Below are 19,702 nucleotides of genomic sequence, written 5' to 3'. Positions count from 1 at the left end.
CTTCAGCCGGATGCTTGATACTGTGAGTCATCACTTAATATGCAGGTAGTTTGTTGATTAATTCTGCCAGAATACCGATTAGTTGTTAGCCCCTCCCGGAAACGGAAGTTGTGTGGTGAGTGGGAAAATACGTTTATGCCCTGTCTGTTAGTTCATCAGTACGTTCATCCATTTGTCCGTCAGTGGGTCACTGTGTGAAGAAATAGTTTTTGTGCTTCTTTTCTTTACAGCTTGAAGATCGTATTTAGCAATCTGAACACAGGGTTATAGCGACAGGCTACGTCTATTATGCGTCATTCATAGCCATCGATGTGTCATCTCTGACAAGTAACATTTTAACGACCACCCGCATCTCCGTTCCTATAGGGACGAAGGTTTGTCCGCGGATGGTCGTAGGTTTCCTCCCACCATATTGCTGGCCACTGTCGTATAAGTGAAATGTTCTTGATTACGATGTAAAAAATCAATCAGACAAAGAAATAAATAAATAAATAAATCAAAGGGCTTCATACAAAAACCACCTAAACGATCGCACGAGCTTTGTCTGGACAATTATTTCTAACAGACTGTCCGCTAAGCGTCATGCCGGTAACGCGAAACAAACGAGATTCTACGAGGCCAGCGAGCACTTCGTGGATCCAGTCTTACGTATAAAGTAAGTGCGACAATGTCCGCACCAAACCCGAAACACATGTGCCAGGAGTCCTCGGGCGTATATTTTGCGCTTGTATTCAATGAATACCGATAATTATTGTAACAGACCAAATACATACAAATACATATATGTACATGATATAAAGTGCTATATTTATATCATTATAACAACAATAAATAACAAGGATGTTTTTAAAATTTAGCACCAGCAATTGTTTCATATTTCTTGTCTCCTTTCCTTGGATACCACTTCATATTGCTGAGGCAACATTATATACATAGTCAACAGAAAACGGAAATGATTATATACGATTTCTCATTTACTGAAAAAGCAAAGTGACTAATCATAGCAAAACATTACGATAGATATAACACTGAGTCACAAAGCCAAAGATTCAACAAGATCAGGAATCCCAATGTTTACTCCAAACAGTTTGGACGTCTTCAAAATAGTCTGGCTAGAAAAAATGTCCACTGGCAAATGTCAGTCTTGGCCCTTAATTTTAGAGTAATTGCATAAACAAACAACGAGACACTTTCGAGAAAGGGAGACAACTGACAAGCCATTGTTAGTCAAAATGTACATGGAAACGTCTTTGGTCAAAGTTGTATCAATTTCGAGATCCAGTTGAATCCATGTTGAATGACTGCTCAACTCAAGGGTAACAACTCATCATCATCTCCGGCCTTCCGAATTCCCGAAATTTGTCTCCCGTTGTGTTAAGGAATCGTATGTTTTGAAGGACGTATCGTAGCTGATTTCCAAAGGACGTTCGCTGGCCGGTTTGAACCAACGGGGTTTAACACACAGAATGATGACGTTCAAAATAACCATGACAACCATGACTCCCAACCACTGAAAAGTACGAACGGAAATCTTAACTATAATACATTGCAAGGGGTGACCGCTTCGGCGCGCTATTGGTTGGAGTGACGGTCTCGATTTCGGTAGATTCCAGAATCAAACCAGGATAAAACCGGTCAGACCACAGACCTTAAAAATGGTACTTGTTGCTGCCTCGCATGGCGCTCAACACTGAGAGGTTAGAGGAAAGAAACATGACTGGTTGGCCCGGTGTCAGTATAATGTGACTAAGTGGGGTGTCATGTCTGGTGTCTTCGGCATGATACTTCAGTGGCGGAAGACACAATATATGTACACACCTCTAATGGCTCCTCTTCGTCATATGACGTTAAGTGCGACGTTAAACCCCAAACATACCAACATACATATATTAAAGGGGGTGATAAAAATAAATTCTTCATCGAAGTTAGTTCGATAATTTTATAACATTGTGATGCTTCTAACAAAGTATATTTAATGCAAACAAAAAAAGCAAAGAATATAACACAAACCTGTGTAATGGTGGTGATGAACGTCTCAGTACCGAACTCGTACCACTTCTGGCCGTTTCTCGCCTCTGACGTGATCAGGTCTACTGCCCACCAGATCATTAGTGCCAAAGCCTCTATGGGAGCAACAAATCTAAAAAATAAAACGTCTTTCTATGTTTAGCTCATGAATTTTTCCTGGAATCTGTGGTTGATGAGATCGATGCAAACCGTAAGCATCAATGAAATAAAGATAATCCAGTATTATGTTCTTACTACAAAAGGATCGCATGTGGAATTCTTCCCGCCAAGTCATGCGGGGGCCTCTGTAGCATCCTCTCCAGCCGTACGTTGGAAGGCCTCCAGCAACCTGATGGCCGTGAGTTTCCCCCGGGCTCGGCCCGGTTTCCTCCCACCATAATGCTGACCACCGTCGTATAAGTGAAATATTCTTGAGTACGGTGTAAAATACAAATCAAATAACAAATAAATGCTAAGTTAAACCCAGGCCATGCTGCGGAACAACATAGAGGTTGTGTGCATGGTTACTTTACAATGTTTGCGTAAAATCTTACAGTTATAAGAGCACACATACGCAAAGAGTGCAACGTCCCATACGAAAGTGTAAAGGTCGGAAGGCTTCGAAATGATTTGATCAGACAGGAAAATCTACACGTTGTCTCCATTCGTTTTCAATGGACAATGTTTCCAACTCAATGAACTGACATCTAACTGGCTCTCCTTACAAGTATGATGAAAGGACACCCTGATACTAGATTTACAGCAACGTCAATTTCCATCCCGTCCGCGGACCAATCGAATTTTTTTATAATGTATGTATGAAGAAGTGAAGTCGGTTCTTCTTCACTTCACACATTTATGTTTTTTTTTAAAGTAGGGTCATCAGATAAACTGAAAGTATGCATAGCTAACTTCGGATCTTGTATGGACGGCGTATACGAGGAGTGTCTACTGAATCTAACTTCAGTGAGGTAAAAAACGTTCGAGCTGTTATGCATAAATTATACTATAGTTGATTCATGTGTTCTTTAATTTAGTGAGCATGCATTCTGATAACTTTTCATAAATGAATTGATTGAGTAAATGACTTATTGGTGTTTATTTATTTAAGATTTTCAGAAAAGTGGTGAATATCTGACAAGTTCTGTATACCTGTGAGGAAGAAAAGATATTATTTGACTGGCCAAAAGAAAATCTTGAATAATGAATTCATGTTGGTAAATGCTGGGTCTGTATTACAGCATATACAATGACATGACCAGGAAAATGTACACAGAATGAGACATGTAAAATTTATACTGTTTTAAACAATGTACATTGACCATTCATTATAATACTGAAACTTCCAAAACAAAATTGCGCTTAAGATTTCCTCACTTGTACGACGGTGGGTGGGGGTTGGGTGATATCAGTGGAAGAAACCGATGTGCCCGGAGTGAAACGTCATTTATCAAAGATTTGCAGCAGAGAATGAGGATAATTGGTATATAAAGTTTTGATCTGGTTTTAAATGTAAATTCCACTCACTTGACGGTTATCTCCCAAATGAACGGAAGGTTCCAGTCGTCCAGTCCATACCGGTTGACGACATATTCCCGGTATCGAGATGATCCGAAATAAATGACGAGAAATTGTAAAAACATCCCGTTGACGATGAGAGCAAATCCCCACACGAAGTCCTGACTGGTCAAAAAGTTTATGTCCAAGGCAGAAGCTAATCCGCCCAGAAAAAGTAGCACGACGGAAATTGGCATTCCATATCTCCGAGGAACTGAAAGCAAAATGCTTGATCATGACACATTTATTGGCTGATTAATTGATTTAAAAAAATGTCCTTCACTTTAACGACTGATCGGTGTGTCCGTGGTGTACCGCCCCTCCAGACATCCAACAAACATCCTCCCTTCAGACCGGAGCTTAACTGGCGCGAACTGTATTCGAGCGTGCGACCTCTTTGTCCGGAGCCTATCTGCAGAGGCGACAACAATATTGTTGCGGATGAACAAGTGAGAGCCATGGTTATTTAATTTTACAGTTTTAATCAATAAATTCATAAGAATTATGGCAAATGATAACGACCCAGATAAGCTTATACAGTTTTCGCATACCTGAATGGAAAATACTCACTTACACACTACGCAATAGAGAATTATAGCACAGAGATCTTGAATATTAGAGCTACTGACTACACTCGCTGAGGATAAAAAGAGACGTTTACTTGTCAAACTTCAGGCTAATACAAACTTAATAAGCATCGCCTTATGGGTATTCAGCATAGTTTGGATAAAACCACAAAAAGCAAACTTGGACAACGTGGGGCAACCAATTTCAATTCATACACTAATTTGATTTATTTAATTGGTGTTTTACGCCGTACTCAAGAATATTTCACTTATACGACGGAGAAGAATCATTTCATACATGGTGTAAAGTGTCACGAACGTTGTAGAATCTTTCTTTAAGAGTTAACATCGCCTTCCGACAAAATATACGACGTATATTTAAGACCCTAATCGTACGTACACAATACTCCTTAGCTACAAATCAAAACGGAAGTACATGTACTCCCAATGATGTTCTTAACGTTGAATGAGCAAAACATAAAATATTATACAAAACTATACTGAAGTGCTAATTAATACACTATCAGTTTGAGAAGAAACACTTATACTTACTGCCAAAGTCATAAAAAGTGTGAGCGTTAAGCTCCATTCCCGCTATAAGGGAGGTAACCCCAGCAAACGAGAGGCAGAGGAAGAAGAGCACCGCTAAGACGCGACCAAACACCCCAACCGTGGAGAATAACACGGGGATCCTGCAACAGACGTGAAACAATGAGATTTATTGACGGAAATATAATTAAAAATGAGACATTCATGTGAATGCACGTGAGATTTGACTAAGACTGGAACGGAATCAAACCATGGTTGCAGGTACTGCGTTGTCAGTGTAGTTATGTTACGTAAAGCTACCTACGCTCTCCGAAACGGGCACTATCAGTCAGCTTTGCAGCCAGGCTCTTTATCAATCTACGAAATGATCCGTTAATTTGGCCTGTGCAGTGTACGATGAGTGCAACCATCAAATGCACTCGGTCAATGGACAGTGTCATGCACGGCGCATTATTGATCGTCATGGATGTGACAAAAGACCAGCCCAACAGGGTAACAGTCTATTTACCTCACCCACCACCAATCATGACGCTGTGGGTAAGGCTTCATTCAGGCTACTTGTAGCAGAAGGCGTCACTGAACACACCCGCTCACTGCACAAGGCCTTGATTAGATTATGTAATCTCATCAGATGAAAACAAGTTCAGATTCACCACATGAAGGTCAGAAAGAGACCAAATGAGGGTCAGATTTATCACATGATCAGATTCAGCAGATGTTTTAGGAAGGGAACGTCAGGCTAAGAGTATATAGGTCAAACTCATGAGATGAAGGTCAAACTCATGAGATGAAGTTCAAACACATCAGATGAAGGTCAGATTCAAAACTATGAAGGTCATCCTTATCAGACGAAAGTCAGAACCGTATAATGGATGTCATGCTCATCAAATGAAGGTCACTCATCGGATGAAGGTGAGATTCAAAGATGAAGGTAAGACTCACTTTAAGATAACCATATTACTAGATGGAGAAGAAACTCACCAGATGAAGGTCAGGCCTGTACTCGCCGGACCGCTGTCCTTGAGAATGTCGACGATGCCGGACTGAGACAGATGAGGTTGTGAGAGGGCCAGAGATGAGAAAACAGTGGAAAACACCGTAATTCCGCAAATCAAGCTGAAATAGTAGACAGGAATTTGCGTACAATTTGGCATCCTGAGAAAATGAGAAAACTCATCGGTATCTCGGCCTCTGTTTTTAAACATTTGACTGTTGATTGGAAAAACACACACACAAAAAAAGAAACAAGGAGAGCAAAATGTTACACGAATGCCGAGGCGAATTACTAGTATTTGCTGCCAACAGCTTTTTGTCATTATTACCGTTCAAGTGAAATGAAATTAATGTTTTCCGGTAGTTTTCCAGTTTTGGAGTGATTCCAAAGGAGAAAATGTGTCGGAAAATGTGACAAAATTGGTTGTGCATCAGTCCTCGTGTGTTAATAAGATTTCAGTTCTGACATGATCACAATACTGAGGGTTACGTTTTCACTGCATGTGAAGAATATGGTTTGGTTTGTTAAGGATGTTGTGGTCACCCACCTGACAATATTATTACCCACGGGGATCAGGGTGCCATACTTAACCACATGATCACAATACTGAGGATGACGTCTTCACTGCATGTGAGGAATATGGTTGGGTTTGTTTAGGATGTTGTTCTCACCCACCTGACAATGTTATTTCCCACGGGGATCAGGGTGCCATACTTAACCACATGATCACAATACTGAGGATGACGTCTTCACTGCATGTGAGGAATATGGTTTGGTTTGTTTAGGATGTTGTTGTCCCCCACCTGACAATATTATTACCCACGGGGATCAGGGTGCCATACTTAACCACATGATCACAATACTGAGGATGACGTCCTCACTCCATGTGAGGGATATGGTTTGGTTTGTTTAGGATGTTGTTGTCACCAACCTGACAATATTACTACCCACGGGGATCAGGGTGCCATACTTAACCACATGATCACAATACTGAGGATGACGCCCTGGCTGCATGTGAGGGATATGGTTTGGTTTGTTTAGGATGTTGTTGTCCCCCACCTGACAATATTATTACCCACGGGGATCAGGGTGCCATACTTAACCACATGATCACAATACTGAGGATGACGTCTTCACTGCATGTGAGGGATATGGTTTGGTTTGTTAAGGATGTTGTTGTCACCCACCTGACAATATTACTACCCACGGGGATCAGGGTGCCATACTTAACCAGATGATCACAATACTGAGGATGACGTCCTCACTCCATGTGAAGAATATGGTTTGGTTTGTTTAGGATGTTGTTGTCCCCCACCTGACAATGTTATTACCCACGGGGATCAGGGTGCCATACTTAACCACATGATCACAATACTGAGGATGACGTCCTCACTCCATGTGAGGAATATGGCTTGGTTTGTTAAGGATGTTGTAGTCACCCACCTGACAATGTTATTTCCCACGGGGATCAGGGTGCCATACTTAACCACATGATCACAATACTGAAGATGACGTCTTCACTGCATGTGAGGAATATGGTTTGGTTTGTTAAGGATGTTGTAGTCACCCACCTGACAATGTTATTTCCCACGGGGATCAGGGTGCCATACTTAACCACATGATCACAATACTGAAGATGACGTCTTCACTGCATGTGAGGAATATGGTTTGGTTTGTTAAGGATGTTGTTGTCCCCCACCTGACAATATTATTACCCACGGGGATCAGGGTGCCATACTTAACCACATGATCACAATACTGAGGATGACGTCCTCACTCCATGTGAGGGATATGGTTTGGTTTGTTTAGGATGTTGTTGTCACCCACCTGACAATATTACTACCCACGGGGATCAGGGTGCCATACTTAACCACATGATCACAATACTGAGGATGACGTCCTCACTCCATGTGAGGAATATGGTTTGGTTTGTTTAGGATGTTGTTGTCCCCCACCTGACAATATTATTACCCACGGGGATCAGGGTGCCATACTTAACCACATGATCACAATACTGAGGATGACGTCCTCACTCCATGTGAAGAATATGGTTTGGTTTGTTTAGGAAATGTTATTGTCACCCACCTGACAATATTACTACCCACGGGGATCAGGGTGCCATACTTAACCACATGATCACAATACTGAGGATGACGTCCTCACTCCATGTGAGGAATATGGTTTGGTTTGTTAAGGATGTTGTGGTCACCCACCTGACAATGTTATTTCCCACGGGGATCAGGGTGCCATACTTAACCACATGATCACAATACTGAGGATGACATCCTCACTCCATGTGAGGAATATGGTTTGGTTTGTTTAGGATGTTGTTGTCACCCACCTGACAATATCATTACCCACGGGGATCAGGGTGCCATACTTAACCACATGATCACAATACTGAGGATGACGTCCTCACTCCATGTGAGGAATATCGTTTGGTTTGTTTAGGAAATGTTATTGTCACCCACCTGACAATATAACTACCCACGGGGATCAGGGTGCCATACTTAACCACATGATCACAATACTGAGGATGACGTCCTCACTTCATGTGAGGAATATGGTTTGGTTTGTTAAGGATGTTGTTGTCACCCACCTGACAATATTACTACCCACGGGGATCAGGGTGCCATACTTAACCACATGATCACAATACTGAGGATGACGCCATCACTCCATGTGAGGAATATGGTTTGGTTTGTTTAGGATGTTGTTGTCACCCACCTGACAATATTACTACCCACGGGGATCAGGGTGCCATACTTAACCACATGATCACAATACTGAAGATGACGTCCTCACTCCGTGTGAGGGACATGGTTTGGTTTGTTTAGGATGTTGTTCTCACCCACCTGACAATATAACTACCCACGGGGATCAGGGTGCCATACTTAACCACATGATCACAATACTGAGGATGACGTCCTCACTTCATGTGAGGAATATGGTTTGGTTTGTTAAGGATGTTGTTGTCACCCACCTGACAATATTACTACCCACGGGGATCAGGGTGCCATACTTAACCACATGATCACAATACTGAGGATGACGCCATCACTCCATGTGAGGAATATGGTTTGGTTTGTTTAGGATGTTGTTGTCACCCACCTGACAATATTACTACCCACGGGGATCAGGGTGCCATACTTAACCACATGATCACAATACTGAGGATGACGTCCTCACTCCATGTGAGGGACATGGTTTGGTTTGTTTAGGATGTTGTTCTCACCCACCTGACAATATTACTACCCACGGGGATCAGGGTGTCATACTTAACCAGATGATCACAATACTGAGGATGACGTCCTGGCTGCATGTGAGGAATATGGTTTGGTTTGTTTAGGATGTTGTTCTCACCCACCTGACAATATTATTACCCACGGGAATCAGGGTGCCATACCTAGCCACATGATCACAATACTGAGGATGACGTCCTCACTCCATGTGAGGAATATGGTTTGGTTTGTTAAGGATGTTGTAGTCACCCACCTGACAATGTTATTTCCCACGGGGATCAGGGTGCCATACTTAACCACATGATCACAATACTGAGGATGACGTCTTCACTGCATGTGAGGAATATGGTTTGGTTTGTTAAGGATGTTGTAGTCACCCACCTGACGATGTTATTTCCCACGGGGATCAGGGTGCCATACTTAACCACATGATCACAATACTGAAGATGACGTCTTCACTGCATGTGAGGAATATGGTTTGGTTTGTTAAGGATGTTGTTGTCACCAACCTGACAATATTATTACCCACGGGGATCAGGGTGCCATACTTAACCACATGATCACAATACTGAGGATGACGTCTTCACTGCATGTGAGGATTATGGTTTGGTTTGTTTAGGATGTTGTTGTCCCCCACCTGACAATATTATTACCCACGGGGATCAGGGTGCCATACTTAACCACATGATCACAATACTGAGGATGACGTCTTCACTGCATGTGAGGAATATGGTTTGGTTTGTTTAGGATGTTGTTGTCACCAACCTGACAATATTATTACCCACGGGGATCAGGGTGCCATACTTAACCACATGATCACAATACTGAGGATGACGTCCTCACTGCATGTGAGGAATATGGTTTGGTTTGTTTAGGATGTTGTTGTCCCCCACCTGACAATATTATTACCCACGGGGATCAGGGTGCCATACTTAACCACATGATCACAATACTGAGGATGACGTCCTCACTCCATGTGAGGGATATGGTTTGGTTTGTTTAGGATGTTGTTGTCACCAACCTGACAATATTATTACCCACGGGGATCAGGGTGCCATACTTAACCACATGATCACAATACTGAGGATGACGTCCTCACTCCATGTGAGGGATATGGTTTGGTTTGTTAAGGATGTTGTTGTCACCAACCTGACAATATTATTACCCACGGGGATCAGGGTGCCATACTTAACCAAATGATCACAATACTGAGGATGACGTCCTCACTCCATGTGAAGAATATGGTTTGGTTTGTTTAGGAAATGTTATTGTCACCCACCTGACAATATTACTACCCACGGGGATCAGGGTGCCATACTTAACCACATGATCACAATACTGAGGATGACGTCCTCACTCCATGTGAGGAATATGGTTTGGTTTGTTTAGGAAATGTTATTGTCACCCACCTGACAATATTACTACCCACGGGGATCAGGGTGCCATACTTAACCACATGGTCACAATACTGAGGATGACGCCCTCACTCCATGTGAGGAATATGGTTTGGTTTGTTTAGGATGTTGTTGTCACCCACCTGACAATATTACTACCCACGGGGATCAGGGTGCCATACTTAACCACATGATCACAATACTGAGGATGACGTCCTCACTCCATGTGAGGGATATGGATGTTTGTCCTAAAATTTCAGAAGGAAAACTCCAAAAACTCCGGATGGTTTGTTCGCACAGAGACATGGACACTGGTGTCTTTAGCTGTGTCGGTTTATCAGCAACCTGTGGATGGTCGTGGGTTTCCCCCGGACTCTGCCCGGTTGCCTCTCACCATAAAGCTGGCCGCCGTCATATATGTGAAATATTCTTGAGTACGGCGTAAAACACCAATCAAATAAATAAATAAAACTCTAGCTGTGTCTGGATGCCGTAACTTAGCGAACCTAATACTATACTCTTGTTCAGGCGGTAATCAGCGCTTTTCACTCCATTCCAAGATGGCCCCCATGCCCGATTTGTCACAGCATTTTGTATTTAAAAAATGTTTTCTCACTCTTCAGGAAATTCACATTGTCTTACAACAATTCAGCAGCATTTTAGAAAAAAGTGTAACCGAAAAAAGAAATTAATGGATTACATGTAGATGAAAAGTCGGCTTAAGGGCATGGTTTGTTTAGGAAATGTTATTGTCACCCACCTGACAATGTTATTACCCACGGGGATCAGGGTGCCATACTTAACCACACTGTTACTGCGGGTCATGTACGACGCATAAGTGATCATCATGCCCATACCAGCGCCCGTGTCAAAGGCGTTCTGACTGATCGCGTCCACCCATACACGAGGATCGGAGAAAGCGTCTGAAAATTTCGAATGGTAGTTTTAGATGATTTGTGCACGGTTTTGAACATGTTTTGTTTCACCCATTCTGATACATAATGTGCTGAAAGATAAAGTGTATTATCAAAACTTTGCAGGATAGAAAACGTTGTCCTCCTCTTGCAAGCACAAGGCCACAACAACGCAGTAGTCTTATTTTTTGTGTGACCTCCACATTTATTTATTTATTTATTTGATCGGTGTTTAACGCCACACTCAAGAATATTTCACTTATACGACGACGGCCAGCATTATAGTGGAAGGAAGCCAGACAGAGCCCGGGTAAAACCCACGACCATCCGCAGGTTGCTGGAAGACCTCCACATTTTACCCCACATGGAAACAAATTCAGTCAGCGGTAACATTAAAATTATGTATTTGCTTTAGTGTCGTTGTATTTCATAAAGTGCGAACTGCAGGAATTGGGTTTAGAAATTTCCTACAAAATCAAATTCCGAAATGTTCATAGGTAAGTACATAGTAGGTTAGCCCTAAATATGAAGCGTTTTCAAGTCAGCAAAGGAATTTACATTTGCTGATGACAAAGACTCTCAGTATAAATGAGTATTAAGTGGAACTTTTGCTCAATGCCAAAGAGGCCAACTCAGTACTACAATTCGCCAAAGTTGGCGGAAATGTGAGGTGAGTTTAGGAGTAGATGTCCATACAAAATTGCCAAAGTTAAAAATATATAATTCACTCAATCAAATCAAAGATTCATGGATTCATGGTATTTCTACCAAAACGTTGTTTTCGCTATATACAAGCAAGAATGAGTCAACTTCCATTAAATATATTTGAACCCGAAGGAATTCATTTCAGTCTTTGACACTTACCCCAGCTTGGTGTAAACAGAAACCTGATACCAAGATCTGCGTATTTCCTCGTGAGAGACCACGTAAAGGTGAAGAGAACGATAAGGAGGAACAAGGGTACGAGGAAGAGATTGACTTTTTCTATGGTTTTCACTCCGCGGATGACGGAGACACCAGCTATCAAAATGGCGATGCTATGAGTGAGAATCGGCCAATAGCTGTTCTGAAAAAAACACATATAATTTGTTTCAATAATTTATAATTCATTTGCAGATCTTTTGTTACAAATATAGAAAGGTTTATTTTTCTTACGATTTCATAGCCATGGCTTCCCATAACAAGAGGAAATTTTGCATTATCACCCAATTCAAGGAACTAAAAGAAGATCCAATACGATGTTGACATCGGTCGCTAGCCATCCATGTTTGTGTTCGCTAAAGAACTCCAGCGCCGTTACGCCGATGTATCTATATGCGGTTTCAGTGTGGAGAACCAATGGTGTAGCAGGTTCAAATCCAGCTCTTGCTGGTGCGGATGGGGTTTTGAATCGGCAGGTTTTTCTGGCAATGGTAATTATTTACTGCGGCTACTCCGCTCTCCATCACTCGCAAACCATATCACCATGTGAAAATTTGGAGCAAAAATTCCTTAAGTGTGGCGTTAAACACGAATCAAGTAAATAAAAAATAGACACTCCCTTGCAGTGTCATATTTATAACAGAATTACTTAAATTTACGTGTGCAGATCATATATTTAAGACAAATTCACAATGATTATACGGAGGCAGAACTTACCACGGCGAAGTCGTCGAAGATAACACGACTGTCTAGATTCGTCGTCGGGAGCTCGTAACCAATGCAGTAGTACGTGTAGTAAAAACACCATCCTAGCACCACCGAGTAGTAAGAACTGAAAGGACATTTGTTAAACATTTGTTTATTTATTTGATTTCATTTGTGTTTTACGAAGATTTGTGACGGCGGACAGCATTATCGCGAGAGGAAATCTTTATGATGTATGGTATCCTTCGCCTTGTTTGTGTGTGCGGTCTGCAATTGTGAAAAAACCCACAAAACAATAAAGACATAAATATGACAGAGGTCGAATAAGTCATAAGTCCATAAAGAGCTACAACAGTATGAAGACCAGAATGTCTTAAATGGAGGGTTAAATGTTAAGGATTGAGATAGTCTGAATTGGTTTCTTAAATTACTAAAAAATAGCAATGTATTAAAACCACTGTCACTAGTTTCGGAGGATAGTACAGAAACAAAAGTTTTCTGTCGATTCAATTTTGCCTGGTGTGAGGTCATGCAAGAACATTTGGCGTCACCCATATCAAACGTATAGCAGCAAATGACGTCGCACTTTCAAACGCGCGTGACTTCATTCCAGCATAACTGCCTTACTCGACATAAGGAACATTATCACGTCATATCAGGAAAATTTTACGGAAATTGCCGAAAATTTTGTTTTTTTGAACTCTTCACTCATACGAGTTTATTGAACCCTGGTGTTAGCTCTGTTCCCTAGGGTATCCTTAATATCATTTTATTATTTCCGCCTACCTTCTCTTAGGAGTGAAGTAGCACGTTAAATAGGTCGACTCAAACACCAATCAAATAAATATATAAACCAAAGCCTAATATCCATGTTGTATTACTTATAATTTATTTTTACTTTTAAAAGAAAGAGCTTATGCAGTTTCTGTAAGACATTGGTCTTCCAGCAACCTGCGGATGGTCGTGGGTTACCCCCGCACTCTGCCCGGTTCCTCGCACAATAATGCTGGCCACTGTCGTATAAGTGAAATATTTTTGAGTACGGCTTAAAATATAAATCAAATAAAGAAATAAATTCTGCAAGATATTCGTCATCTTACTTGATGGCGAAAGGAACGAACGAAACCCAGGCTCCGCACCACGTGGCTTTGTTGCCTATGAAGAAGCGAAAGGACTGCACAATGGCGGTCTTGGTGTATCTACCCATTGTGTACTCTATCAGAAGCATAGGGATGGACCAGAGAAATAGAAATAGCACCCAGACCATCAGAAACACCAGTCCACCTGAAATAACACGGTAATATGTATATTAACGTCCCCAGATAATCTCTCTTGTCTCCCAGCAATATATTTTATATACGTTTACGTAACGTTACTTGTCAGTAACTTACTAAAGGCAACCTTTTTTCCCCGGACACTCTGTTTTCCCCAACTGAAAAATCTGACTGTCATGGTATAAGTGAAAAAGTTTTGTGCGGAGCTTTACACAACATTGAAATAAACAGATGAAGTTATTTTATGACAGTGCACGAGTGTAGGGAAAGTTCGTACCTTTTTCTTCGCTGTTCTGGGCAACAATACGAGGAAACCTCCAAATGTTTCCGGTGCCGATGACACATCCGAGGCACGATAGCACGAGACCGACACGTGACTTGAAATGGTCTTGACCACTTTCATCCTTAGCGGAGTCAGATCTAGGCAACTTGGTGTTCTGATCCAATAGAAATTGACACTGTACAGCGGTTAATTTCATTGATTCCTCTCTGTCTGAATTTGTTAAATGTAGAAAATCTACATAAAAATTTAAATGAAATTGCATGGCAGGAATAAGCCGTATTTTCCTAAAACCGACTGGCAGATCTGAATTGTCCAGCCAAGCATATTCTTACCATGTCGCCAAAGATAAAGAATCAGAGCTAAAACATAACCCCCGTGCTCTCTGCGCACTTCGTATCCCCACTCCCTCCCATCGCTTTTTATATGTGACGCGAATCCCTTTAAGTGAGGAAGCTTCGTGCCTCGTATTTTCTAATCTAGGAATGTAGAGGTGCTCGGCTTTTCTCCATACCATAAAATCGTCCATCTTTCATACTTCACATATAACTTTCTTTGGAAGTTTGTGTTGAATCAGAGGCATTTAGGAATTGGGATGGTATAGATTGAAAGAGGCATTACTTATGGATAACAACTCCTGGATTTATTGTGTTGGTGACGTTTCGATGTAGGTTCTTACATCGTTATCAAACCATATGAACATACAGAGATACAAGACAACGTATATACAGTAAGAGAGTGAGTGGTGTCAAAAACAGGCAACAATGTAACAGATAATAGCTTCAGGGTTAATGGCTTCAGGGTTTAAGGCGGTCACTGTCTAATCTGATTAGGTCATTGTAGGCGCTCGGTAGGTGGTACCCGCTGTCTCGGTTAAGCTGTGGATTGTGTCGTCGGATCATGATGGCTTCCAGGAGTTTCCTTCTTTTGTAGTCTGATTGGTTGTTCTGTAGGGTATGAACTGTGTTCCATTGGAGTTGGTGTTCTGGATGGGCTCTGATGTGGTCACTGAGGGCTGATTTTCCATCTAATTTTTCTGCTGAGTCTTGTTAGCCAGATCAAGAGAGGAATAATATCTACCTTAACAAAACGAGCCATACAGATATCCAGCATCAACCTCCAAGAAGAAATAAATCACCTCAAAACAGCCTTCACCACCCAAAACCGATACCCCCACAATTAGTGGAGAGAACGATCAGTAAAACCCTCAATCCGGCTAACAAGACCAGAGCAACGAGACCCGACCACCCCAATATATATATAACCATCCCGTATATAGGCACCCCAAGCTACCAGGTAAGAGGACTCCTGCATGACAAACTGAACATACAAACAACGTTTACCTCCGCCTCTAACCGTAAAACCCTACTCAAAGCCAATGGAAAGAAACAGCCAACCCATAGGGAAGAACCCAAAGGATCTGTGTACTGCATTAATTTTGATTGTCAACGGCAATACACTGGAGAAACCGGTAGACCACTCAATATCAGAATTGCAGAGCACAAGGCCTCAGTAGAAAAATTAGATGAAATCTTCTGGAGCCCATCCAGAACACCAACTCCAATGGAACACAGTTCATACCCTACAGAACAACCAATCAGACTACAAAAGAAGGAAACTCCTGGAAGCCATCATGATCCGACGACACAATCCACAGCTTAACCGAGACAGCGGGTACCACCTACCGAGCGCCTACAATGACCTAATCAGATTAGACAGTGACCGCCTTAAACCCTGAAGCCATTAACCCTGAAGCTATTATCTATGTTACATTGTTGCCTGTTTTTGACACCACTCACTCTCTTACTGTATATATGTTGTCTTGTATCTCTGTATGTTCATATGGTTTGATAACGATGTAAGAACCTACATCGAAACGTCACAATAAATCCAGGAGTTGTTATCCATAAGTAATGCCTCTGTCAGTCCATTTCGTATGACGTCTGGTACACAGATGTTTGTGCAGTTGAAACCTATATACACACACACACACACACACATATATATATATATATATATATATATATATATATATATATATATATATATATATGGATATATATATATATATATATATATATATATATATATATATATATATATATATATATATATATATATGCGCTGGTACGCTAATCACTCGGACGCATCCCCCCTACCCCCCAACCCTCCGCCCACCATAGATGGTGTTTACTCTGTAGTTAATGTGACATCAGTGTACATCGTATAGCTACAGTTACTAAAGTTTCGTTATTCCATCACCCTGTTGACCCATAGTGTTAAACGTTTTATCGCCAGTGTGATGTTGTTACTAAATGCACGTCAACCCTATGTAATTTCATGTTACCTAGCATGTCAACCCTATGCAGTTGCATGTTACCTGGTACGTCAACCCTATGTTATTTCATGTAACCTGGCATGTCAACCCTATGTAATTTCATGTTACCTGGCATGTCAACCCTATGTAATTTCATGTTACCTGGTACGTCAACCCTATGCAGTTGCATGTTACCTGGCATGTCAATCCAATGCAATTTCTTGTTCCTGGCATGTCAGCCCTATGTAATTACATGTTACCTGGCATGTCAGCCCTATGTAATTTCATGTAACCTGGCATGTCAACCCTATGTAATGTCATGTTAGCTGGTACGTTAACCCTATGTAATTTCATGTAACCTGGCATGTCAACCCTATGTAATTTCATGTTACCTGGTACGTCAACCCTATGCAGTTGCATGTTACCTGGCATGTCAACCCAATGCAATTTCATGTTACCTGGCATGTCAGCCCTATGTAATTACATGTTACCTGGCATGTCAGCCCTATGTAATTTCATGTAACCTGGCATGTCAACCCTATGTAATGTCATGTTACCTGGCTTGTCAACCCTATGTAATTTCATGATTCCTGGCATGTCAACCCTATGTAATTTCATGTTTCCTGGAATGTCAACCCTATGTAATTTCATGTTTCCTGGAATGTCAACCCTATGTAATTTCGGGATAACAAAGAGACGGGAACTACCTTGCACTTTTTGATATACATGAAAAGTAAACAATGTTAATCAAATCTGTTTTGTTGCTCAGGTGACATCCTGGACAGATCCCAACGGAGCACGAGCTCCAGAGAGTTAAGATGGTTGAATCCAGGAACGGTTTCATAGCCCCCGGAATATTTAAGTCATTACTGGAGGAAGAAAAATTAAGATCTTCCTTAAAAATTTAATTTTGTCAACCAGTGCGGGTTCAATCCCGGGTTTGGACAGGGAATTTATAGACCACCTTGCTTTTATGCTGTTCATTTATGACAAAAAACGGACAACGACGCTTGTGTTAGTTTAAACAGTCTTGCATTCACTGAAGACAGCTTGTCTTTTCCAATTAAAAGAAGTGCAATCCGTATGTCAGACGTGGGCGTCCGTCAGTAAAATGCCAAAGGTCGGTGGTTTTCTCCCACCACGGCAAAACAGCAAACAGATCCCTTCACAAAGGAGATCGCAGCTTATACAGCGGATGTGCATTTTGGTCCCATATAATGCAATTTTTTTTCTGACGATACATTCTGTGCATTGAATTAGGTCATACCCGAGCAGTAATTATGATGGGTATAATTAAGGATAATTGGTTGACATTTCACGTTTGCTCGCAGACAACACACACATATGTATCAACAAGGGAATGTACCAGTTAAATGCAGCCTATATCTATCCCCCATGCCAGTCTGCATTGTTACAAGGACATGTACGTTGGGGATTCCCACGTGTGGTATAGACAGGCCAACACGCAGATGCGAAACAAAGAGACATCTGGTAAGTAAAGCTGTCAGATACATGTAGTTTTGGGCTATGGTAAAGGATTGGGTGCTGTTATGTGGCTTAGGGTGCCATCAGCTCATTGAAGCGCCTGATTCTTCACTTGTCACCAGTTTTATTAAACACAAATATTTATTAAGCTGATGTGACCAGTGGGATATATATTTTATATTAGGTCAATGTATTACCCCAAGTGTTATTCCATTTATTATTATTCATACAATGTGTTACACATATGTGCATGGGGAGTTCAATATCAATATCAATGTCACATATATAAAAGCTCTCAAGATTGCAGATTTTGCTAATGTAATATATGCAGTGCTTTTATAATTATAATCTCACGGCTTTCATTAATTTACTATAGCTATATCGCTTTTTGGAAATGTTTACTCTAACGAGAGACTACAGCTACAGTCATTCATAAAAAATGCTGTGTTTAATTTATTGTGTGCTGAATACAGAGTGTTGGCTTCCTCTTCGGCCGTATGTGAGAAGGTCTGTCAGCAACCTGTGGATGGTCATGAGTTTTCCCCGGGCTATGCCCATTTTCCTCCCACCGTAATGCTGGCCGCCGTCGTATAAGTGAAACATTCTTGAGTACGTTGTAAAACACCAATGAAACAAATAAATTAATAAATAAATATCATAAATGACACAATTTACCCTTCATTTGAACGCTTTCAAGCTTATGCGCCCAGCCCCCCCACCCCATTTCTTACATCGAAAGTAAGAAATGTGGTACTGTTAAATGTTTTCATAATTAAAGGGTGCTCAGTGGATAGCTGTATTAACCTGACCTCATTAGTCTGTCGTGTGGGAGAGGCTATCTTGTGTTGCAGATCATATGGGACTTTGGGATACGACATATATAACTGTCACATCCAAAGCGTACAACGACGAACTGAAGGGTGGTACAAAGGGAGACAACTATGAACTTCTTAATCTGATAATTTGAAATGAAACAGACAAAACAGACAAAAGTACCTGTAGCAGTCCAAACCGCTCGCCTTGGGACATGTCGAGGTCTTCTAGTTCCTAAAAATCAAAGTGCCCTAGAAATGCCGTTAGCCGAACCTCGTGTAGTATTTTCCTGACATTACCGGTACAACAGAAAGTTAACTATAGGCCTAAATGATTAGCAGAACATAACACGGTAACTCCCCGAGGCAATTACGCCGATTTGTTCACTGTTACTTGACTAAGTACACATTATTCTTATTACCCAAGCTTTCAAACATTATTCGTCGTCTACTCCTACTCAGACGAAGCCACGTGATGTGCACATGACTTTGAAAAATAAGATATACGATAAAAAAATATACTTTAGACCGGTGATATGATAACAGTCGGAGTAATCGATACATGAATATCCAGTTACACTGACGCACACTCAGTCAGTTAAGAAACGATACAAAACGTCTGCTATATATAAAATCTAAAGTTACAATCAGGTATACGTTCTAATTACTGTTGCACTTTATAGCA

General features: G+C 41.2%; 1 protein-coding gene across 1 annotated transcript; it reads right to left on the bottom strand.

The window, feature by feature from the left end:
- Window positions 1-890: 890 nt before the first annotated feature.
- LOC135464168 (uncharacterized sodium-dependent transporter YocR-like) lies at window positions 891-19,315 on the bottom strand. The gene is made up of 11 exons (XM_064741668.1): window positions 19,202-19,315; window positions 14,401-14,560; window positions 13,950-14,133; window positions 12,862-12,976; window positions 12,088-12,289; window positions 11,070-11,232; window positions 5,661-5,795; window positions 4,683-4,822; window positions 3,535-3,778; window positions 2,011-2,140; window positions 891-1,510 (listed from the first exon to the last, which is right to left on the bottom strand). Exons 1-11 carry the CDS (start codon window positions 19,232-19,234, stop codon window positions 1,331-1,333), a joined length of 1,686 nt encoding a protein of 561 aa, XP_064597738.1. The 5' UTR covers window positions 19,235-19,315; the 3' UTR covers window positions 891-1,330.
- Between the last annotated feature and the right edge of the window lie 387 nt (window positions 19,316-19,702).

Source organism: Liolophura sinensis, chromosome 3, assembly GCF_032854445.1.
Source record: "Liolophura sinensis isolate JHLJ2023 chromosome 3, CUHK_Ljap_v2, whole genome shotgun sequence".
NCBI classification, from domain to species: domain Eukaryota; kingdom Metazoa; phylum Mollusca; class Polyplacophora; order Chitonida; family Chitonidae; genus Liolophura; species Liolophura sinensis.
Note: the sequence above shows the minus strand (reverse complement) of the source record. Positions and strands in the feature narration are given on the sequence as shown.